Genomic DNA, 25,356 nt, shown 5'->3' with positions numbered 1-25,356 from the left:
CTCTAAAGGTTTTAAAATAGGTTTTAATAGGGTTTTTATAATGCCAGAAGGAGGAGAAAGAAAATACGTCTAAATTTTTCTTAGGGAAAGAGAGAAAGAGAAGGGAGGGAGGGCAGAAAACCTGTGTAGTCAGAATTGCTGACTGTGTAATTTCAAAAAAACATTTTTAGAAACATGTGATGTAATATTATTAAAAGTAACCGCTGGCAGTATCTTACTCATACGTAGTGGTTTTCGCAGTGTTTCATTTTGTTTGAAACTTGATGGGTGTTTATGAAGTACAGAAAGAATTTATTTCAAATGACTGGGAAAAGGTGATTATTTATGTCTGAAGTGACTGGCAGTTTGAGGTATGGATATATTTGATTGATCCAGTGTCAATAGAAGCAGTAATATTTATGCCTGAAGTCTTCAAGATCCCTTGAAGTTACACTGTTGGATACATCAAAAATCTTAGGGGAATTGGAATAGTTGCTGCTTCAAATTTTTTTACAATAAATTATAAGTAGATAAAATGTGACTTCATACAAATGTTTTGTTGCTTGTTTTGTAGATGGTGTTCTGACACCGAATACAGAGAACGGTAATTTTCCCTACCAAGTACCCAACTTCCATAAGTGCGAGATTTGTTTGCTGTCTTTTCCAAGAGAGACCCAGTTCCAGCGCCATATGAGGGATCATGAGCAAAATGACAAGGTATGAATTATGCTCAATATAACCGGCGTACATTGATATTTTCATGTACTGTCAAGTGAAGCTAACACAAGACATCTTTTCTATTTCTTTTCAGTCCCACCACTAATAATTATTACTTGGGGACCTCAGAGTTTTGTGACATATCACTTTCATGTATTTTCTTGTTTCCTTTGAGATAGGATCTTCCTTTGATGCCTTTTAATTAGATTGTTTTTTCCAGATCAGTAATTTTTAATTTTAGCCATTTTCTTTGATTTATAAAATACCCAGGTGGATGACAAAATGTATGAGTTTTTTTTCAGTAGAGTTTACAAAGTGATTCTATGCATTAGCAATAAAAAGAAAATAATGCTTGTATTTATTAACAGGACCCTACTAATACACTAATTTAGTATGTATGTATTAGTCGGTGGATTAATGTCATCACTTTAGCTGTTTACAAATCAAATTTGGGAAAGAATGAGAAGAATACCAATATGGAGTAACACTGGACTGGCTCTTTAAATGAAGCTTTTGCTACAAATTGCCTAATATTAACCATTCAATTTATTTCCCTCGCTTTCTAGTTCACAAAGCTAAAACTGCTTCCATGTGATATGAAAATAATTGTATTACTTTTTGAGGTAGCCCTAAGTACAGATTAACGTGCCCTAAACGTAGCACTTGGAGATGGTTGACATGTACAAAGGACAACTTACACAAGTTTCAAAGTTGACAAAGTTAAACCTATACTGTTGTACACTTACGCAAGTGCCTTTGATCCAAAAGTGAAAGCGCTGTCAAAGAATGAAAACTGGTTTTGCAGATACCAAGTGAAGAGTAGTCAGGCCTAGTATAAACTAAGTGTTTTGCTGTTTTGATTATTAGTTTTACTTCAGGAGATTTCATGGAACCTCAGGATATGCTGAGTTGAAAGGACCCACAAGGATCATCAAGACCAACCCCTGGCCCTGTGCAGGACACCCCAAGAGTCACACCATGTGCCTGAGAGCATTGTCCTGCTTAAACTCTGTCAGGCTGGTGCTGTGACCACTTCCCTGGGGAGCCTGTTCCAGTGCCCAACCACTCTGGGTGAATCATGATCACAGTTAAAATAGGAAAACGTATTTCTGTCTCCTGCTCATTCCTCTCTCCTATGAAACTTCAGTCTTTCCAGACAGTCTGAGTTTTGAGTCTCTGGTTTCCTTAGTTCCCCTGCTTCCCTTTGTGCTCTTGTAATGTTGTATTTGTATTTTCTGCAGTGAGATGCAAAGAAGATAAAATAATTAATATTGTTATTATTAAGCATCATTATCATATGTAGGTACTTGAATTGGTCTTTTTTTGATTTAATATTTTGATTTGTATGCTTATATGTGTCACTCAGGGTATATGTAGCTTATGGGAAGACTGAATTTTGTCTTTATTTTTTTCTGAATTTTGTCTTTATTTTTTTCTGAATTTTGTCTTTATTTTTTTCTGAATTTTGTCTTTATTTTTGTGATTTTAACAAACAGCCTCACCGGTGTGACCAGTGTCCGATGTCATTTAATGTTGAATTCAACTTGACACTTCACAAATGTACTCACAATGGCGAAGATCCTACGTGTCCTGTGTGCAACAAGAAGTTCTCCAGAGTAGCCAGTCTGAAAGCACATATAATGCTACATGAGAAAGAGGAGGTAATTCATTAAACCTTCTAACTTAATTTTGAAAAGACATGTCATAGTGGTTGTATTTAATCCCTTACCTGTATGCGTTAGATTTTTTTGTAAATTTAGGTTTTGAATAAACAACTTTGTTCCGAAGAATCACAAAACTTTACTTAGGGAGTCTGTTTTAATATTACAGAAATTAATAAGTGTTGCCATAAAGTGTCTTTATGAACAAAAGAAACTTGAGTATGTTTGATAGATACCATATCATACTATATATAAACATTAACTGATTGGTTATTTGCACATACTTTTATTTTGAAGATATTTCTGTGACTTCATCCACATTGATAAGCCCACACATAAGAAATGATGTGTGATCATGTTTGATGGCAGATGTCATGGTGAGGCACTCTTACCATTCAAAGAAATAGATGAAGCTGTTCCCTTATCTACAGATCCCACCTCTGCTTTGCGTGGTTGTTTTGCTTGAGAGTACTTGTTCCTTCCCCTATCAAAATTTCATTTTTCATTTTGATAGTGTTGGTTAAATTCTTAGTATTTAATATATAGTGATGTATTTTGCACACTTTATAGTCTTTACTGCATTACAATTGCCGGAGTTGAATGCACTGCCCAAAATACCAAGTTTTTGATGATGTAATTGCCTCTACCTCCTGTTAAGGTTTTTCTAAAATTGCACTTTGTATTGGATAATTGGAGCTGAATCAGGAATGCACTTTTATTGTCCGACTTCTGATGACAAATGTAACAGTGGTATGTTTCTCCATGCCAGTTACTGACAGCTTAGAGCAGTTTTGACCTGTGAGTTGGGGATAGTAGGCCTGTGTGCACTTCTCCCTCAATCAGATGCAGGGCATGCCATCTGTAGAGATTGTATTCCTTCTTTAATCATTCTAGCTCATGTTTTGTCATATACACAGTCAAGTAGGCAGCCAAGTTAAGTGGACTAGAGTCCAATTTTGCTGTATATTAAAGTATCTATAATGTTAAATGGCTTAATTGGTATTATTAAGGAAACTTGATTTATGAATTGCTTGAAACATCAGAATGAAGAAACTAAGTATCAAGAAAGACACCTGAGGGTGCTATTTGGTATTTATTTCTTCCACTAAGTAATTTTTCATGCACTTCAGCAGTCCTGATTTTGTTGCTTCGGTGCAGATGTCAGAAGAATAGGCTGTGTGCTGCCTTCCATATAAAATTCCACCTGTAGCTTGAAAATTAAATTTATAAAAATATGAACATATTTCAATTGCTAATGAATGTGTTTAATATAATACCCAATAGTTTTGTGATAAAACAGAGATGAGTGTAATAATTAAGTCACATAAAACTGCAGGAATAACTTTCACAGTAATTATGCACAGGACCTGGAAGGAGCTGGAATTTGAACTTGAAACAGAGGGTATTGGTGATGGCACTAGCTGTCATTGAGGGGTTTTCTACAATGTGCAGGTTGGTGGAATAGGTTCTCTCTCCTGTCCCCTCTTTGTCCTTTTGCTGTTAGAAGGGTTAAAATTGGAAATCAGAGCAAAGGTGCATATGGGGAGATGTACATTAAGGGACATGCATAGAGGTTACGAAGATTGCTTCACAAAATGAAATTTGGGGAACTTTACCCTTGTGTTGTGCTGCATCAGGCAGCTTTAGCTACAGACAAATGCAGATGGGAAAGAGCAGAAGAGCTCCAGTGAGATTTGGGAGAGTGGGTCTGTCTGTGAAACTTTGATTTTTGTGATTGATTGCTTCATGTGAGAGGTTCTGGAAGGAATTTTCTGGGCTGTTGATACTGAGCTTGCAAGAGACTATTTTCTCCTTGCATTCTTTGGTGATTTATATGTGGTAAACTGGTGTGAGGGAAAAGCCTTCATATTTGAAATTCCTCACTAATAGGGGATAGCTTTCTCTTGAGAAGTCATAAAGAATATATCTTGTTTAAATATGACCCATCTTCTTGATGTTTGTTGATCTTGTCCATTTCCTCAGTGGAAATGCACAATGGTTTTCATTGTTACATTTTGCCCTGGCAAGATAGAAATGGTGAATAAAAAACTGAAACACAAATTATTTATTGCATTAGAACTCCTGCTATGTCTTCTTTTTTCATGAACATGAGTGGCTTTTGGGCTTTAGTAACAACTTAATATGTTGAAAAAGTTAAAAGTGATATTTGGTGGAGATAAAATGAAAATTCCTTCATTAAAAGATCTTAATTGGTTTGGGGTTTTTTGTTTTACTTTATGTGATGTTGGAGTTTTGTTTTTTGTTTTTTTTAAGAAGTATTCACTGTATTTGATTTGTACTGTCTAATAATTTGTGAGCAATGATCTTTTGAAAAAGTGCAGATTAAAATCCTTTACAGATGCAGGGAGTCATAGATACAAAACAGGTGAGGATCATGAGTTCCAAAGTGTTCTTCAGCTGTTGCATGTAGTAGGATAGGGAGAGCTAAAACAGGCAGAATCCAATGAGTAGAGCTTTAAAATTTTTTTCTGAGTTTGGGAATTTTGTGTATGATCAGCTTCTTGTGTTTAGTGTTAAAATGTGGGTTTAACCATAGTGAGGTTACAGTGCTCAATTACTTGTTCTGTGCATGGTGGTGATTTCTTTGTTTGCTTGAGGAGCAAAAAAATACATCTGGTATTGCCTGTTGCAGAGTCTGTTTGGTGTGATATATAGGTGGGTTTTTTGTAGTGTTTCTGCTTTACTGTGATCTTGCTTTCCTACAGCAAATTTCACAGTACTGAATAGAATAATGAAGACTTTAATTGTCTCAAATAACTTCATCTTAGGCTATTCTTTTGTTTGTAGAAGTTGCTTAATGGAATATGTGTATTTGCAACTTAACATGATACATATGCATGTCTGAAAAATGCTGAGAAGCAATGCAAAATCTCTCTGTTTTGAGATTCATGAGCTTGGCATAGTAATTGTAGGTTTCCCTTCATAAAATTTCCCCCCACTTTTAGAAATCTAAAATCATAAACTAAATTTGTTGTGCAAGAACAGTAGATGTCCATAAGAAGTATTCAGATTTGACTGTATCTCCTAGGAAAAAAAAAAGTATTAGTTATTTATTGTTTACTCTGTAACTTGAATGCAGTAAGAATGTCATCTAGGTTAGATTAAACAAACAATTTTTGAGTTGGTAATCAATTTCACTAAAGCACTTCAGCTTTTTAAGCTTTTGTCTGGAAACGTGATTCTGCAGAGTTTTTTTTTCAGACTTAAAGAACAAATTTATTGTCAAAACAGGTCAGAAATAACGTTGCCTATCTGTGTTCCTCTTGATTAAAACATTCTTGTCAATATCCTTCTTGAAATGAACATAGTTGTTTTCTGTTGTTTGTTTTTACTTTTCTTGTTGATCATTATGAGGGGGGGCGGAGGAAAAGAAACATTTCAACTTGCAGTCATAATCACAATTATTGACAACTGAGCTGATAAAAAAAACTGTCTAAAATTAATGGGTTGAAGAGGTATCTGTTAGAAACATTGTGTCCCTCTTTATTTCTGTCATCTTCACTGTCAAGAAAGCTTAAGAAAAGTCAGTGGTAACTGTGGTGGGAATGCTGTTTAAAAGTGACATTCAATATAATTTTGACCTGTCAAAGTGTGAAATCCCTGAATCCTCAGTTATAATGATTTTGGTTAGAAAGTAATTATTTGTTACAAATGTTTCTGTAGACCATGGTGAGCCTCTGTGTGTCTTGAACCAGCCCACCAAGGAAATAGGGAGTGGTGAGGATGGTACTGAACTACCTGTTTCTGCTGCCATATGAAGTTTCTCAGAACTCAATTCTAATGGAGTTTCTTAAAATATAAATATTAATATAATCTTGCAGTGATTATTGTACATGATTTATACCACAGGGCTCATAAAGTCTTCTTGCTTGTATACTTCTCTTGCTGCTTGCTTCCAGCTGCCAGTGTCCACGGAAGGGTAAGTTAATCTACTTGAACAAAGCTTGTGCACTGCTGGTTTGAAAAATCAGTCTCTATTATCTCTTTCAGAATCTTATCTGTTCGGAGTGTGGAGATGAATTCACTTTACAGAGTCAGCTGTCCATACACATGGAAGAACATCGTCAAGAACTGGCAGGCAGTAGGACTCACAGCTGCAATTCTTGCAAAAAAGAATTTGAAACTTCCTCACAGCTAAAGGAGCATATGAAAACTCACTATAAAATAAGGTGACAATCATGGGATTATAACAAAATGAGCAGATGTTACTTTATGGAGATAGCTGGAAAAAGCAGGAGTAATATTTCCAGTCAGCAAAGTACCATGATTTATGCAGATCATTTATTTTCTTTGGTATGCTGTTCTAAAATGACACTTTCTTTATAAAACATTTCTTAAGTGGGTGGTTATTTTTGGAGGCCTTTTTTTTGCCCTGTTTTTGTATGTAGGCACACATACTAAGCATAGTTCATCTGCCAGCTATTTGTAAACATGTGTTAAGTTTCTCTGATGCAAAGTGATTTTTCAAGTGTGTTTATGATTTTAAACACTGAAGCAAACGTATGTTAATTTTACATGGCATTTATTATAATGACAAAAGTTTTAATGCTTTCATTCTGCAAAGATGCTACTTGTTCTTTGCAGTTTGATCATCTTTTCCCATTACAGCCTCCCATAAGTTTCTTGTAAATCTGAAAAAGCACAAAATGAAGGGGGGAAGAAAAGAGGCCTGGTAAATGCTGTTCTTATTTTTGCTGAATATTTGTTCTGTCTTTTCTTTCAGCTGTCTAGTTTAACTTTACTTTTAGGAAGGTGAGAACTACTTTAAGTTAGAATGAAGAAAAACTTATCTTGGTTTACTTTATATATTAAAAAAGCCTAAAGTCTTGACAGCTGATCTCTCATTTAATTTTCACTGTTTCTATATAAAACAGATGAGGAAAATTACATATTCAAAACAAAAAAATCCTGTCTATTCCCATTTCTTCTTATTAGAAGTTAATACAGATTTTAAGATCTTAATAGTTGTATTGCAGGAGGTTTAAACAAGTGTTCTAAATTTCAATCTGGAAACAGAAATTTAAAGGTTTAAAGTATCAAGGTAGGTTTGTGTTGAGTTATTAAATATATTACCTATTAAAACCATTGTTCTTGTGTACAACTGTTTAGAGGTGTTAGGATGAATAAACTAGTTAGTTTGATTTCTAGTGAAATGAATTTTGGGAATTTATATTCTCTGTTTCTGTGGTTCTTTGGAGAGTATGATTGCCAATGGTGAATATTCAAGTTGTTAAATTCTTAACTTGCTCTTACTAGCCTTCAGCAAGTGCATTTGTACTCCAGTGTATGAGATTTGCCTATTCTGCTTCAGAATGAAGGACTTGGCTATGGTCAGGAAAAAGAAATAGAGTTGCACAGAGTTGAAGGTTCCCACCAAAATGCTTGTGAGGTCACTGTAGGCAGAATTTACCCTAAAAATGTCTGAAGAGAGCCTCTAAGATGTAGCAGATCTTTACTGCAAAATAACAAAAAGTCTTGGTGCATGGTGGTACTGAGAAAAGAGCTGTTGGTGGCGTTCTTTCAGTGTCATTATGGAGTTTCATTGTTGCACCTGATACTGTGTTGCCATCAAGTTACCACTATGTTAAAAATGATGGGGTAAAAGAGGCTTCTTCAAAATAAAGTTTCATATTAAAATTATTTCTTTTCTTTTTTTTTTTTTTTTAATCACAGGGTGTCAAATACCAGATCTTACAACAGAAACATTGATAGAAGTGGGTTTACCTATTCCTGTCCTCACTGTGGGAAGACGTTCCAGAAACCGAGTCAGTTAACACGACATGTTAGAATACACACAGGTAAGGCTGTGGAAGTACTTATTTTAATTTGTTTTCATTGTACACAAAACAGTTAACCTCCGAAATGTTGTATATTTTTTCTCCCTGCTGGGACCTGAAATATTATTAATACATTTAGCTTATTAGCTACAGTTACCTATACATTTAAAATAAACTTAATGTAATTAATTTGCTTAGGAAATTTATATGCTTTTAAAATTTGCAGATTTACATGATTAGAAGCAGTTAAAAAATGAGAAAAAAATCTATACATTTCATTTGGTACCAAATATCAGTTTTGGAACTTAGAGTTTCAATAGGCCATAAAATCAGAATCCCTTGATAAGGGCCAATCATCTGCTTTAAATTAGATCTTATGTACTCTAGAGAGCAGGTTCTAAAATCTACAGTTAAAAAAGAGCACAAGTACATGAGAATTAATTATATTAATAAAGTAGTAGTCTTGCATTTTTTAAAATTGATTTCTTTAAACTTAAGAAGTGATCTTATGAGGTGATAAGCCTAGTAATAATTGAAGAAGTGCAAGTGATTGTTCAAATTTGCAGAATGAGTAGGAAATGTTTTTTGCTACATTTCTGCCATAAATATTTGCATGTTTAAACTGTAAGTAATTGAAATAATTGAAAAATGACAAGCATGAAATAATATAAAGTTCCAAAGTGTACAAATTACTGTAATAGTTCTTATACTTTCGCCAGGTATACATTATTGTAGCAGGAGTTTAGCTTTAAACAAAGTCTTCATCGAAGATATTCTGGTGATGTTCAATATGTATTTTTCATACATACTGAATAAATTGCCATTTGTCTATTTTTTAGCTAATTTAGGTTTTCATTTGTGTGAGTGTGCAATTCTGTTTGTAATATCAGTCAGTCTAATATCACTGTTCAGACAGTGATGTGATGAGTTGCCATTTACAAGAATGGCCTCTTTTACGAAGAAGTAAAAAGATCATTGTGTGACACTTTCTTAAGAATCTTTTGAAGTTTTACAGATCTAGTTATAGAAAAGTAACACAAGAGGTCACCCTTGTACCTGCTTTAAAACAATTCCTTGAAAGTAATATAAAAAAAAAGTCAGTGAAAATTAACTTTAGTATTTTAGATTCTTGACTCTATTTAATTAATTAGCTTAGTCTAGTCAGAATAAAGAAACAAGATTATAGTTGGTTATGGATGCATTTTTAAAGCTTCAAAAAGTTAATGGGCTTTTTTTTTTGAAGACTGAAAGACATTTGTCTGTTGGGAAACCAGAAACAGAAAGTGCAGTCCCAGTCTGCACATGATGGGAGGTCATTTTAACTTCCAATTAGCTTGCAAATGTTCATTTAATTTGTGGTGTATGTTAGTACTCTAAATCTGCAGACAGTCTAGCTGCCATTCGGCTGCTTGAGGTACTGTAGATATGTAGAAAAGAACAACTCTGTTTTAAAGGATTTAGAATGCCCAAGTCTTTCGGTGTTAAAATAGCAGATCTATTGGGAGGCATTACATTAGTCTCTTAATTGCAGTACTTTTTTTGTTCTAGCTAGACATTTCAAGCACTTACACCCTTCTGGGAAAAAAATCAAGTCTCAGGGGCTGCAATTCCCACATTAATAATTGAGTAATGAACCCCTCATCCCCCTTCTCAAATCTGTATTTTATTAAGTTACACTTGAGAAATACAGAAATTTCACATTTCCACAACAGAGCTAAGATTTCATTTTTGTAATGAGATTTACTTACATAGGCACATTTTACCTGAAGCAATATTCCATGTCTCCACCAGCAACTCTTACTGGAAGCTAAGCTTTTTGCCTATGAAAGCCTAATAGGAATTTTGTATTTCCAACTGTGAATCAGTGTTCTTCATTCTAATCTCTTTTAAAAAATATACAGTTAAAACCTGCAATCCCTCAAGAACATTCAGAGCCCCTAAGCAGCAGAACAGACTATACACATTCCTTCAGTGAGTTATATGCTTGAAATCAATTTGAGAAAAAAAGCTGCTTTTGTTTCTGACAATGTGAATTCAATTAAGATTTAATAAGTTTACAAGTAGATGTAATTACAGCTATAAAATTAGAAAACATGTAAAAATATTTATTAGAACTGATTTAGTGTGCACATGGTAGTACTTACTGGTGTTGCAGAGATAACATACTGGTTGCTTATACTGGTCTTGGCATGGAAAAGTGCAAAGGAAAGGTGTTAAATATTTTCAAGGTCCTAGAGTTACCACAGAAAAGAAAAAAAGTAGTAATACTAAGCTCACAGTGGAGGTTTCCAGTAGTTGAGTAGGACACATGGTTTTAAGAAACTGAAATTTATTCTTAGTAAGTTTATGTAGCTTTGTAATCTGTTTATGCAGTCCCCTTATGTTCTGTAACTGTGGGGTGCTTCATGCTTATCTAGTAACATACAAAAGGTGTAATTATGCACAGTACAAAATTGTGAAATTGTGACAGAGCATTTCTGTAGAAACGTTAGCTAGGTTTTCTTTAAATATTCAATATGAACAGTTTTTAAAGTATTTACTGAGCAGAACTGTCCAAAACATTATTTCATTGCATATTTTCAGTATGTGGTTGCAAAGAGTGAATGGTTCTTGATATTTATTGGGGAATGGGAACCATATACCATCTTTTGCAGAGTTGCTGTAAGACTTTCTGATTTTAAATTAGATAAAAGGTTTAATTTTTGACTGTCCACTTAACCTCTTGGCCTGCTTCTTTCTGTGAAGATATATGCATTTTATAGGATTTGGTATAAAACATATGTGGGTTTCTTTTTTCTTTTTCGTTTTTTTTTTTTGCTCCAATGATTTTGCATAGCAGCTTCTGAGATCTTTCAAACCACAGGTTGAGAGAAGGTGTTTTAAATAATTGCTTCATTTCGATTTCCTTTATTTTACCCATTTCAATTGATAATCATCAGCTAAGTCACAAAACCTTTTTAACAAGGCTACCTTTTCATCAGAGTAGGTGTGGAGGTTGGTGGACAAGATAAATAATTTTGTTGTCAAAACCTCCTGGTAACGTATATAATAACGTGTGTATTTTATTTTAATGGATACAAGTTTTCGTTTAGATACGGAAAACTGAGGACATTTACTTAAATTTCCTTACCCTTCCTCCTGCTGCCGCTGTTCCCTGCAGGTGAAAGACCTTTCAAGTGCAGCGAGTGTGGGAAGGCCTTTAACCAGAAGGGGGCTCTGCAGACCCACATGATCAAGCACACGGGGGAGAAGCCCCACGCCTGTGCCTTTTGTCCCGCCGCCTTCTCCCAGAAAGGCAACCTGCAGTCACACATACAGCGAGTTCACTCTGAGGTAAATGCCATTACTCATCGAGTCCTAGTGCTAACATGCATCTTAACTCAGTTTTGCTATTCGTATGTGCTCCAACCAGTGTGCATTTACTGCTCTTGTGTAGATTGCTGCTCTTACCTGTGAGCTTTCCTTATCTTGGTCTGAATAAATGTATACTTGGGAGAAGTAGCAAAACCTTCATTTGCCAGTGTCTTTTCAGTACATGGGTAGATCAATAAATAGTGAGGTTAGATGCACAAAAATGTATCTATGTCAGTCGTGGGAGAACAAGGGCTGGAATCAGGTGAAAGTAAGCCAAAAGCAGCCAAGCAGAAAATGGTGAAAAATTTCAAGGCCAAACAGCACCTCACTAATTCTATTGTAGAACATACTTGCCATTTGTCTTGAAGTATGTCTTGCAGCCTTTTACAGAGTTGTTTACAAGTAGAAGAAAATTCCAGAATAAGTTTAAAAAAAATGATTCAGACCTTTTTATGTCTGTTTTTTTTTTCTATTTTTGACAGTTTTTAAGACTCAAAAGGTGCTGCTGTGATAAAGAAATATAATCTTTTTAGCAATGTGAGCTATGCAACTACCTTGTTCAGTAATTTCCTTGCAGACTTTAGTGAGTTGTAGTTGGAAATACCTATAGAAAGAGACCTAGTTTTGGTTTGAAATTATGAGGTGATAGAGGTAGCACTTGCTGCTTCTTTTATTTCCTATGCGCACAATATCATCTTTGTTCTCACTCTTCCCCTAACTGAAATCTGCAGTCTCATTTTCCATTTTTGTGTTACAATGGTAGACACTAGTAAGGATCCTTTTAGCATGTTATTTTCTTACTTTTAGGATATGCCTTAGTATATGGATGTCTTAATAGTTTGTGATACACTTAATTATGTTAAGTCATATAACTTGGAGTTCTGTGTTCAGTTTGGGACACTCAGTTCAGGAAGGACGTTGAGGTCCTTGGAGTGTGTCCAGAGAAGGGCAAGAGAGCTGGTGAAAGGTCTGGAGCACAAGTTCTGTGAGGAGTGGCTGAGGGAGCTGGGGTTGTTTAGCCTGGAGAAGAGGAGGCTCGGGGGGGACTCTCTACAGCTCCTTGGAGGGAGGCTGTGGCCAGGTGGGGGTCGGCCTCTTCTCCCAAGCAGCTAGCAACAGGACAAGAGGACACAATCTTTAGCTGCTCCAGGGGAGGTTTAGGTTGGACATCAGGAAGAACTGCTTCATGAACAGATGATTAGACATTAGAATGGGCTGCCCAGGAAGTGGTGGAGTCACCATCCACATATTTAAGACTGAACTTGGCACTCAGTGCCATGGTCTAGTTGACAAGGTAGTGTTTGGTCATAGGTTGGACTTGAGAACCTCTGAGGTGTTTTCCAACCTAATTGATTCGGTGATTCTCTGGTGTGACTAGTCATCCTCAAGGTTAACAGCGTATACTACATAAAAAAATGTATATGTAACAGTGTATACTACATAAAAAAATGAGCCAACACTGATTTAATAATTTAAATTGACTTTTTTCAATATTAGTTAGGGGTGAAGTAAAAAATACTTTGCTTTTTTCTCTGTTACTCTTTTCCTGTAAGAAAGAAACAAGCTATGGGATAAGATATTTTAAATAAATGCTGCCTCTTGATCACATCCTAAGCTGTGTTTTGTAGTTCTGAGCCTGCATTTAGAGTTACTGCTTTGGTTAATTTATTGATTTATTTTTTCTTTCTTGCTGTTGCTGTGTTTTCTTCAAGCCTGCGTGGAACTCTTTGAATTCTTTGTTTTATTCTGAGACAATTACAAAATAACATTGCAGCTGATAATGAAATACAGGATAATTCTCACTTCCTAAAGCACTGTTTAGTTGTAGCATATTTTATTACTTAATACCTCTTTTTGGAAGTCTTGTTGGTAGTTTAATAATATATCAGTAACATATTGCAATATATATTGCTATATCAATATCAATAATATATTGCAAGTACTGCAGTGTGTTTTCTTTTGAATACCTTCACATTGCAAGTACCACACTGGATGTTATTGATGCATGATGGACTGAGGAGGGAAGGTGAGGATGGTTGGAATCTGCAAATTTAATCTGCTTTATTTACCTTAACCCACTGGTCTGAAAGTCTCAAACAAGTGGCTGCTGATCGCTTTCTAGTTCTGTGTGTTCAAATTCATTTCAAACTAGACATTAAACTTCCATGCCCTTCATGGTGTTGGTTTTGTCTGCATTTTTTCATCTCATACTTCCAAACTTCCATTTGTATTATGTATGGTGTTTCATCTTCAGGCACATCTTAACTGTAAAGTTGCATTTCAGCTTTGCTTTTAAGTGTGAAATGGTAGGAGATGGTAAAGAGAGAAACGTCTGAGGCCTCATTTGCCACAGGACATTTGTTTTCTGTCGGCTGCTTCACAGTGTTAAGTGGTAATAAGCAATTGTAGTCGTGCACATAGATTATGGTCCATTTATATCCAAGAGGTACCAGCCTGATTCCATAACTGTATATTGGTAACTTGAAAAAATAAACCATTTTAGCTCTCATAATCCCATAGTATACTTGTTATATAGAAAAATAATGAAAAACATAATATTTGGTAGGTGTAGGGAAAAATTACCTTTTTTTCTTTTTTTTTATAAGGTGAAGAGTGGCCCTACATACAACTGTACAGAATGTAGCTGTGTCTTCAAAAGCTTGGGTAGCTTAAATACGCATATCAGCAAGATGCACATGGGTGGTCCACAGAATTCTGCCAGTGCTTCAACAGATGTATCTCATGTTACAGTGGTAAGGTTTGCTTGATATATAGTGAAAATGCCTTTGAGAGTTTAATTAAGTCTATCTCTTAATTCCAGTAATTCTTCAGATTAGAACTTTTAGACTTGTAGCTATCTTCTGTCTTTTTCAAGTGTGATTTTTGGTATTAATTTGCAGTATTAAATATTGGGAAAATGTAAATTGGCCAACTATATGCAAAAAAGTATTTATGATTTGATGCCTTGGTTGAAAATGTAGTAAAAAAAAAAAAATTTAATTTTGCAACTAAGTAAAATACAATTCTTGTTCTTAGAGATTATGTTAGCCTCCTCTGATAAAATAAAAATTATGGAGAAATTTTAGAACTATTGAAATAATGTATTGGTTTCAACTCATTTTCAGAAAATGTTTGTATAATTCTAGTCTATATAAGCACATAGTGGATTCTTCTGTGTATATCTGAGAACTTTTTTTAATTGTTAGCAGATTATAAAGGAAAAAACATAAGCTTTATTAAAAGCAGTGAATTATTTTTTTTTCTTTACAAAGATACAAAAAAGAGCTAAAATTCAGAAAATGTCTCTGGTTTCATAAGACTACAATATTTTTTGAGCCAGTGCATATTTAATTTATCATAGTACTCTTCTTATTTTCTTTATTAGAACAATCTTTTTTTTAAGCCTAAAGGGGACCTTTAGCCCCCTCTGTTTTGCTTAATCTCCAGCTCATGCTTTAATGTTCAATGGGTGATGGGTAATACCAGGCTTTGAAAGAGGAAGGTTAAAATTTGAAGTCTGAACTTCGTTTTGCAGCAGTGTCTTCTTGACATAACCTGTCTAGTAATGGTGTTTGGAAAAGCTTTTTTTTTACATGTTGTGCAGTTTTATAGGGCAGATGCTATTTGTTTCTCCATGATAATTCATAAAAAGAAAGAATAATGAATTTTATTTGTTTGCAAGTGCATATATTCTCTATGCCTTTTTTTACATTTCTACATTCTCAGGCCTGATCTTAAAAGAAAGCAGGATGGAAAAGAATTCCACCAGCTCTGTTTTTTTGGTGGTGTTTTTTTTTTTTCTTTTTGGTTTTCTTAAATATTTTGGATTTGGTTAGCATACTGATATTGCAGCAGTGTGGTATTATCTCTGCTTGCATGAGTAGTTCGCTGCTTGCATGCAAGAGGGAACTAGCAAAAAATGCCATACAATAGTATCAGCAAAGAGAGAGAAGGGAGGAAAAGATTCTTTCTAAAAGGAAATGCCAAGAAGCTTAGCAGGGAGGGGAAGAGATAAAAAAATGGCATGTCAGTTGCATATTAGAGGGGATTATGCTTTTTATTTGTAATTTTATATCTGAATCCTAATTTTTGTTATTGCTTTAGAAACTTAGTACATTATTAGATTAGCACTAGCATTCTTAGATTAGAACTTTTCTTCATTCTGCTGAAAACTTGCAGAGCTGCTTTAACAACAAATCTCCAGTATAATAATTCTATTCTGAAGTTTGCCATCAGTCTCTGTCATCTCTTAGTACATATCTGGGGATAAGCAAGGATTATATACTTATTAAGTTGAAGTTTCCTGTAGTTTCCTGAAGTGCTGTGCTACCAAAGAATGTACTCTTGTGTGACACATGAGAATATTTACTAAATTATACTGACTGTAAGGCTGTCATTTGCATTGATATTTATAGCTAAGATGATTTTTGTACTTCTGTTTCTTTCACATAGTCTAATTTTTCTATGCTGCTTTTCTGTGTTGTATCAGCCATGTTTTTCTTCTTTTTGATTAAGATTTAAAGTATTTTGATTTCTTTGTAGGACTCTGTCACCCAGCCTTTAACGACATCCCCTACTAATCTTTTGCAACCTGTTGATAACAAATGGAAGAATGTAAGTGTGAAGTTTTGGTCATATTTTTGTGTCAAGACTATAAATAGGAGAAACTTTACATAATTTTGTATAAATTTTCGTTTACCGGGTGAAAAAGGGTATGCTGTGATACTTTGTGATGTTAGATCAGCTAATATGTGAAGGGAAGCTCCTTGGTGAATGCAGCTGCTTATTTAGAGGTGGAACACATCTTGAATGGATTATGTTGCCTCATTTGTTTATACACTCATGATTTTGTGTGTAAGTCTCTTCTACAGATCTCCAAAATGGAGGTAAATACTTTTCTGTATAAAAAGATCAGAGAGTAAGGATTCTTAAAATCCTGCATTGCCCTACCCCTCTACCTTTATTTTGCAGAGATTACCATGGCTTTGTTGGAGAGGGAAGGAGCTGTATACTTTTTATTATCTCATGAGGAGGCATTAAGAATACTTCATCAAATGGGTTGAGTTGATTGGAATTTTTTGGTAGCAGAGGAATTGTGGGGCTCAGGAAGAGCTGTGGAGCTGGGGAAGGATGATGCAGGGCTGACTTTCTGGAACTCCATAGCAAACAGTTGTGGTGTACAGCAAGGTCTGTATGTGCCAGTCCCCGTGAGAGTTCTGCCAGGTTTTGTTGCAGCTATACAGTATCTTGTTTGTCAGCTATAGGTTGCAGCATGGTATCTTATGGACAAACCATCTGACTTAGTCTCCCCTTCCCAGCATCATTTGGGAATTGATTATTTTCTCTTGGACTCAAATTCACCTAACCAAGAACTGGGAAATATGGCAGTATTGCTTTAAAGTCACCATAAGCAGCTCATCCACTGTAGGCAGGGCAGAAGAAGTGGAGGAGTAACACTGATGCATGTAATAGAAGGGTTAGAATGTTTGGATCTCAAAATTGGCAATGGAATAGTTGAGTGCCTGGATAAGAATCAAGGGGAAAACAAATAATGCAGGTATCATTGTGGGAGTCTGCTGTAGACCTTCCAGGCAGGACAATGACATTGAGGAATTATTATTTGAGGAACAAAGGGACACCTCCAAGTCAACTGCCCTTGTTTTTATGGGAAGCTTCAACTTGCCAGAAATTACCTGGGAGAATCACACAGCTGATACAGCCTGGGCCAGAAGATTGCTAAAAGCCTGGATGACAACTTTATGGAATAGGTCCTAAGGGAGCAGACTCAGAAAGATGTCCTCCTTGATCTACTGCTTGTCAGCAGAGAGGATCTGATAGGCAAAATGGAGATTGGCAGCCATCTTGGCCACAGTGACCATGAAGCAATAGAGTTTAAAATAGGCTTTTGTTGACAGGAGGAAAAGTGCCAGCAAAACCTCAGCTCTGGATGTGAGGAGAGCAGACTTCAGGTTGCTCAGGGAACTAGTAAATAAAGACCCCTGGGAAAATGTTTTTGCAGGTGCTGGGGAATATCACTGCTGGTCACTTTTTAAATATCACATTCTGAGGGCACAGGAGCAGGCAGTTCACAAATATCACAAGTCAGGAAGCAGGCAAGGCAGAAGGCCGTGTTGGCTGAACAGAGATCTTCTTTTGGAAAAAGGCAGAAAACAAAGGTGTATGCCCTGTTGTAGCAAGGTCAGGTGACACAGCAAGAGTACAAAAGTACTGCTTGTTGCTGTAGGAAGAAAATCCATGGGGCCAAGGCTCAGCTGCAGTTGAAACTGGCCAGAATTGTGGGGGACAAGAATAAGAGTTTTTTTCAAATGTATTAATGGCAATAGGCAGTGTAAAAAATAATATTGGCCCATTACAGGATGAGGATGGTCACCTCACAAATAGGGATAGGGATGTGGTCTGTTCAGCCTGGAGAAGACTTAGACCTCATTGCAGTTACAACTTCTTAAAAAGGGGAAGAAAAGGGACAGACCAGACCAGACCATCTCTTCTCTGTGGTGACCAGGGACAGGACTTGAGGGAATGCCCTGAAGTTCTGGCAGGGGAGATTTAGCTTAGATATTAGGAAAAGGTTATTCACCCAGAGGGTGGTTGTGCACTGAACGAGCTCCCCAGGGAAGTAATCACAGCACCAAGAGTTCAAGAAGCATTTGGAGAATAGTCTCAGACATGTGGTGTGACTCTTGGAGTGTCTTGCACAGGGCCAGGAGTTGGTCTCAATGATCCTGATCGGTCCCTTCCAGAATATTCTGTGATAATGTGAAGAGTGCCAGGTTGTTCCTTTAGAGAGATATGAGTTGGGAGCAATGGATCCAATGACTTCTCCTCCCAGAATTGTCTGAAACTGCCTGGCAGCTTTCCAGCCACTCTGTCCCCAGCCTGTAGCATTGCCTGTGGTTTTTGTGATCTAAGTGCAGGACCCAGCACTTGGCCTTGTTGAACCTCATACAATTGAACTATTGACCAAGTCTGTCCAGATCTGTATTTCATTCTGGCAATTTTTAGGGTTTTTTCCTGTTGTCTGTTTATGGTGTTCACTATTCATGAACTATATTCAATAATACAGGAGGAATCAGAGCCATCAGAATCCTTAAAATATGTTATGGTGTGTTTATTAGTGAGGAGATTCAAGGTGCGTTAGCTGGCTTGTCCATCTGATGAAATACTTAGACATGATTTCATCTTCTGTTTTGAAGAAGAGGAAGAAGTCTGTCATCTTAATAGAGGAGAGGAAAAAAAGTTTGAGGATCGTGGCTAGGCAAAATGTCACTTGGAAATAAAGTATAAAATTTTAGTGAAGATAATTTACTCTTGGAGCCACATATTGAAGTTGGATGGCAACAGAAAAAGTTAACCACAATAAACTACTTGATTTAAAGAACTGTACTCTAATTTTTTACAGTTACTGTGACTTGAAGGAGTAATTCACTCAGACCAGGCACACTGTCTGTGTTAGACAGCAGATCAGACAAACCAAGGGTCATCACAAGGGCCACTGTTCCAGTTGAGCAACAGTGGAATTACGAAGCAGTAATAAAACACTTCATTCTCCGTTATCTTTAAAACTGGTTGTTCAAATAAGACCTAGGAAGAGACCTCTGAAACTTTTTATAATTAACAACGTATCTTAAGGGTAATGGTAACAAACTTAGAATATGTGCATGTGTGTACATTATTGTTCAAAAAGATGACCTCCATGAGACTGGATATAAACTGCTGTATAATACGCAGGACACACTGGCTAAATGCATGTAATGCTGTAATTTTCATATCAAAGATGACATTGAGAAGTTCCTTCATTAACAATAACATTAATTTTAATTAACAATAATTAATTAACAATTACATCAATTTTTCTCTTGCTAAAGCCTGGGAGAATTTTGTACACTTTTAGTGTAGGCATCCTGCTCTACATAAAAGCCTTCTTATATTCTGTTTCCAGAAAAGAAATTATGTTTATAAAGAGCTGTTACACTCTTCAGCAAACTGCTTTGTTTCTGTATAAGTTTGCTTCCTGTTTATGACATTCTTATTGCAATATAGCGTGTCACCCGTATTTGAATGTTTTTAGCGCTTTTGCTAAATTTGAATCTGAAGAGATAAGGAGTTTTTTTGTGTCTCACTAGTGAGGTGAAAAAAGGAAGAACTAATGGTTAAATCAGCAAAGTAACAAGTGACATTCTTACATGCATGCAAGAGAAGCAAGATAAGGATTTGGTTTTTATTATCTCATGAGGAGGCATTAAGAATACTTCATCAAATACATAGGACAAAATCCGAGTCAAGCTAATATTTCTTAATATAATTCTTTGTAACCATCCTTTCTTTACTACAGTGACTGTCATCTTTACTGTCTAGTGTAAAGAGTCAATATAAAGAAAATCTCTGGGAAGTTTTCAGATTAGAAGGAAATAGTACAAATGTGAAGCCTAAGATTATTGTTTGCTGAAAATAATCCGAAATAAGACAGCCTTTTATATCTGTATGTAGTTGCACATGCACCTTGAAGTGGTTCTTTTTAGGGAACAGAAGTGAATATTAGAAGCAAATAACCAGTATGTTCTAGAATACCCAGCTATGGGGCTAGCCATTCTATAAAAACATATTTCTGTTTTCTGCAATAAAACAAATTATTAAAAACAGTTGTTTCTGTAATGGTATACTTATGCAGTCTATTTGTCATAACAAGAGAAGTTTGTAAATGTAAGCAAACAGGAGTCTGTATTTCTGATTTTGAAAAAAAATACCAAGGCTCTATCACTTTTTCCCTTCATATTTGTTACTGAGGTAGTCTAAGATACACAGTTTCAAACTAAGGATTAGGAAATTAGATTTTTATACTTCAATTTTTTTTAGTATTTTGACAGAGCCTGATGTGTATTTAATTTTTTAGAATATGAAGAGATTCCTCTAAAGCTAAGTGGTTTCAAAGGTTCCAAATTGAAGGGGAAAAGTTAGTCATTTGTTCTGAAAGGTTTTGATACAGCAACACAGATAATTTAGTAAAAAAAAAATATCTTTATGGAAAGTTCTTTTTTACAAAGGATCTAATTGAAATAAATGTGAACTTTAAAAAGATAGCCATGTCAGTTTATTTATTGTGGGAATTACTTTTCATGTGGCCTTTACAGGTGGAGTTTTGTAGTTGATCCCTCCCTGGGTTTTCTAAATTGGTTGAAGGTTCAGTAGTTAATAGTAAATTAAATTCAAGCTGTAAGCTTACATTTTCAAGCTTGGGAAGAACTGGAAAAAAAAAAAAAAGGGCATACAAAAGCAATTCTATAATGAAGTAAGCAAACTTTGAATGAGGCTCTATATAATCAATATGTTTTATATAAGTAGCCATCCTCGTAGCGCACAGTTACCAGACATTTCAGGTAAGGGAGCTGCACAGGTGAGTTGATAACATACTTTTGCTTTCCCTTGACAAATGTACCACTTATATTTCAGGCCACACATTTTCGGTCTCCACTTCTTCAACAGTCAGAAAACCAGGTGTCTCCAGCTGCTGCTCATCAGGGTCAACAGACTGTAACTGATGTCATTCAGCAGCTCCTTGAGTTATCAGAACCAGGTCCTGTAGAAAATAACCAGCCTCAACAACCTGGTCAACAGCTCAGCATTGCAGTGGGGATCAGTAGAGATATTTTGCAGGTAAGAGCTCTATGTGAGAGCAGCTTTACATTTCAGTGATTCCTTTCTCATTCTCTCTTACATTTTAATGAAATTCGTTCTCAGTATTTTCAATTATAGAATTCCTAATGGATTTCTAAGCAATCCATTAGTCAAGAAAGAATTGTAAAGATTTATTGAATGGGTGTGGACTGCACCAATATAACTTTGTATGGTTTTAAGTGTGCGCCCTGTACATGAATATTTTTACCCGTATCTTAAGCCTTCTTTTTTTCTGTTGCCTAGAAGCAGCTTGTGGTGTGTCCTTAAAACGTGATATCATTCAAGAGGGGAAAAATATTTTATCTGGTTAAAAAATGAGAATGTATACCTGGCCTTTACTTTGTTCTAATTAATAAGGGCTATCTGAATATTTCCTGTTTACACAAGAATTTTTTTTCTGAGGTCAGCTGGTATTTTTCCTAGAAAACTTCCTATATTTTGTCCTTGATAATGGCAGAAGGAGACATGGTGTAACAGAAGAGATGTAGGCTGGTGAATTACTATCTGCAGCCTGCGCCCCAGAAAAGCACAAACAGGATGAGTCAGGGCAAAGAATAATATTCTTTAGTGTTACTGGTAGCCTGCTAACCTGAAAGGTACCTTTTCTTCTCTAGACTTTTAAATACCATTTAAATTTGGGGTTGGAAGACCCAAATATTATATGCAGCTATGGGCAGGTTCACCCTGTGCTGAGTTCTCTACTGTCTGGAATGTGATGAAGAATTGCAGAGTCACAATGTGATACATAACTATTATCCTGATAGGTATTAAAAAAAATAAAAGTTGTTTCCTAAAAGGCAGCTATAAGTGCGGAAAATCCAACCTAAAATTTCACAGACAATCAGAAATTAATGTTCTGTAATAATGTGTTTGCAGGTTTGAAATATAGCTGAAATGTTGTGAGAACGAGACATTTAATTTCTTTAATTATATTTTCATTGTGTCTTTCCAGTACTTGTTTGAGAAAAGTTGGGGATAACTGTGGAATGTTTCTTCCTTAATCTAGAATTTTTTTTCTTCTTTTTTTAGCAAGCATTAGAGAACAGCGGGTTGTCATCAATTCCTGTCTCTGCACATTCTACTGACTGCAGCCAAGCTAAGGCTGCTGGGGCCCAGGATCAGAACCCAGATGTCCCGAGCCTCTCAAATCATCAGGCTGATTCTAATAGTGCCGAACAAGACAAGGAGCGAGACAGTATGGACAAACTAGATAAAAAAGAAAAAAAGTTAATTAAGAAAAAATCACCATTTTTGCCTGGTAATAGTGCCACTGCTTTCTGCTTCTTGTGCTGTAGAGCGTGTAGTAATTTATGGCATTATAAAGGGATTTCCCAAAATGTTTTGTGGATTAGTTATGAACAGTATTTTTCCTTAACTTAAATACAGTGTAAGGTATGAGTAATAATATTTATAATTTTCATTATAAAATATGTTTTCATAAAAAACCTATGTCAGGATGTCAAGAATTGAAATAATACTTCTAAATCTTTTGGATTAAATCAGTGGAGTTACAGGAAAAGGACAAAGTATGTGAATCTGTTATTCTCTCCCATCATCCCTCTCTGGCAAGGACTGGATTTTCATTGTGTGTCCCAGAGTAAAGAGTTCTTGCAAGGACTGTTCTTCCCCTTTGGAAGCGAGGCCTTACAGAGACATAAGGGCAGGACTGCAGATCTTGACTGATCCATGTAGGGAAAGACAAAGGCTGGCATTATGAATAATTCTTCATGTCACCTTTCTCTTGGAATCATAGTACTGATATGACATTTTCACCATAAATACATGTTGTTATTCTGCCTCTGTACTGTGTTGTGTGTATGCAAGCCTGCATTTTGTGTCTGTGTGCTTAAATGCAACTTCAGTTTCAAGGTTTCTTGAGCTTTATGGCTGCTAGAAGTTGTTTGTTCCATGTAAAGCCTTCATACTTTAGCAGCCAGCCTGGCATATACAGTGCTATAATGCAGCCTTTGATCTCTAGTATCATCGTAGGTACACTGATGTTGCTTTTTCTTTTGCAAGGGATGAGGAATTGATCTAAAGTAAAAACTTGTCTTCAGTATGGCTGTGATAAAAATTAACATTAAATTTTTTTTCTGGTATATAATTAATTTGTTACTTGTGTTTAACAATAACAACTCTCTAGCTGTGACTGCAAATAAAAATAAAAGGCCACTGCTGTACAGTCAGACACAATTACTTTTGTTTTTGATAAGGTAACATGACTTCAGTGTTTTGGCAGAAAAAAAACCCACTAGGTTTACTGATTTGAATGAGCAAACAGTCTGATATTGAACAACATGTATAGATAAAAAGCTTGGATAGGTTTTAGAAGGGGTTTCTTTCATTTTTTGTTGAGGAAAAAATGTCCTGTTGCCTTAGGGACAGACTGTAGGGTTCTTGGATCATAAAAATTTTTTTATAAAAAAGTAGCCTTAAATTAAAGACTTGCCCAGTTTTTCTTCCTTGACAAGTTTACAAAATGTAATTTAAGTCTGAATTTGTAAAAGAGAGGGTCAAGCGAAGTTTGATAAATGTTAAGTATGTAAAATAATCTGATGTGGTTGTGGATTTACAGTCATTTTTGGATAATTTTGTGTTTGATATGTTATTTATTAGTTAACTGGTATATTATATGGCATTTACAGCTGCATTCTACATTTCTAAGTGGCACAGAAATTGTGGTATTTGAATTTCAACAGGATTCTCTTGGGGTTTTTTCTGTCGTTCAGCCTATCACCATTTTCATAAAGTAGAATATATCCGATACAGAAGTTAATTTTATGAAGTATGTTGTCCTCTGATTGTGGTCAAAAAGTGTTTTTGTGGTCTGATTGCTTCATAGAATAGCATCAACGTAGTGGGATTTTTCGAGAATTGTTAGAAGGTTTAAAACACATTCATTTTGATATTCCTTGTTTCAGGTTCTATACGTGAAGAAAATGGAATCAGGTGGCATGTTTGTCCATACTGCTCTAAAGAATTTAAAAAACCAAGCGACTTAGTGCGCCACATTCGCATTCACACCCACGAGAAGCCATACAAGTGTCCCCAGTGCTTCCGTGCCTTTGCCGTGAAGAGCACTCTAACAGCACATATAAAAACACACACAGGCATTAAAGCTTTCAAGTGCCAATTTTGTATGAAAAGCTTTTCCACCTCAGGGAGTTTAAAAGTTCACATTCGCCTGCATACAGGTAAGGAAGGCCTTGAGATGGCTTTGTATATTCTATGATGTGGGTGGGACCTTGAATGAGTAAAGACTGTGAAATGTGTAAGTTGTAGACATGTCTGCCATGTCATTGTTAATACCTATCAGAGATTGTATCATTTTAGTTTTGTACATGATAAGTATCATTTTTTGTCATAACTTTCTTGTGTTTCATGGCTTTAAAACTTTGGGTTCTTCCAAAAAACACTGACATCTAATTTTCTGATCATAAGTCAGCTGTTGTTTCTTCCTAATATCACTATTCTGAATGTATTTAATTGTGCTTTCTGAAGAGCCATACTCCTGCAATTTGAGTTCTGATGTGCATTTCTTAGGACAGCTTCTGAAACACTTGAAAATTGCTGTAACATTTACATCATCCAGTTTCTTGGTAACAAACTGACTTCAAGTTATGTGTTTCAGTCAATTAGCCATTCAGCAGATTAGTTGTTACTTTGATTGAGTTATATGGATTGAAATTTTTATTGAAGTTTTATGTTTTGAAAACCTGTGTTACAATAAACACCATGAGAGAAAGCAAAAAAAAAAAAAAATCAGGAAAGAGAATGAATATTCTAAAGCTACATTTCTAGCTTGACAGAAATAAAATTTTGCGCTTTTTCTTTTTCATCTTTTGCAGGTGTTAGGCCTTTTGCTTGTCCTCACTGTGACAAGAAGTTTAGAACATCGGGCCATCGGAAAACTCATATCACTTCACATTTTAAACATACAGAGCTAAGAAAGCTGCGACACCAACGTAAACCCACAAAAGTTCGAGTAGGAAAGTCAAGTGGTCCAGTACCAGACATCCCTTTGCAAGAGCCCATACTCATAACTGATTTAGGTAAAGAGTGAATAAATCCATACTCTCTTGAAATTTGGACTTCAGTGGAATATAAAGGTCACATTTTAATCCAGCAAAAGCATTCAGAGCTCATTTCTAAAG

The 25,356-nt window shown here is 35.6% G+C and overlaps 1 protein-coding gene across 11 annotated transcripts in view; it reads left to right on the top strand.

Moving 5' to 3' along the window:
- Positions 1 to 25,356, top strand: part of ZNF236 (zinc finger protein 236) — a 75,181-nt gene that overhangs the window by 10,065 nt on the left and 39,760 nt on the right. For all 11 annotated transcript variants that reach the window (XR_012054048.1, XM_030265884.4, XM_030265881.4 and 8 more), the window contains exons 2-12: positions 554 to 696; positions 2,193 to 2,357; positions 6,369 to 6,547; positions 8,052 to 8,176; positions 11,316 to 11,488; positions 14,116 to 14,262; positions 16,052 to 16,123; positions 20,978 to 21,181; positions 22,232 to 22,460; positions 24,124 to 24,396; positions 25,051 to 25,254. Coding sequence is in view for 10 of the 11 variants with exons in the window: in XM_030265884.4 (XP_030121744.4) it covers positions 554 to 696; positions 2,193 to 2,357; positions 6,369 to 6,547; positions 8,052 to 8,176; positions 11,316 to 11,488; positions 14,116 to 14,262; positions 16,052 to 16,123; positions 20,978 to 21,181; positions 22,232 to 22,460; positions 24,124 to 24,396; positions 25,051 to 25,254 (1,914 nt within the window). In the remaining variant the exon portion in view is untranslated. The remainder of the gene's footprint in view (positions 1 to 553; positions 697 to 2,192; positions 2,358 to 6,368; positions 6,548 to 8,051; positions 8,177 to 11,315; positions 11,489 to 14,115; positions 14,263 to 16,051; positions 16,124 to 20,977; positions 21,182 to 22,231; positions 22,461 to 24,123; positions 24,397 to 25,050; positions 25,255 to 25,356) is intronic.

The sequence above is a fragment of the Taeniopygia guttata genome, chromosome 2 (genome assembly GCF_048771995.1).
Source record: "Taeniopygia guttata chromosome 2, bTaeGut7.mat, whole genome shotgun sequence".
Lineage (NCBI taxonomy): Eukaryota > Metazoa > Chordata > Aves > Passeriformes > Estrildidae > Taeniopygia > Taeniopygia guttata.
This window is presented reverse-complemented; position numbering and strand designations above follow the sequence as displayed.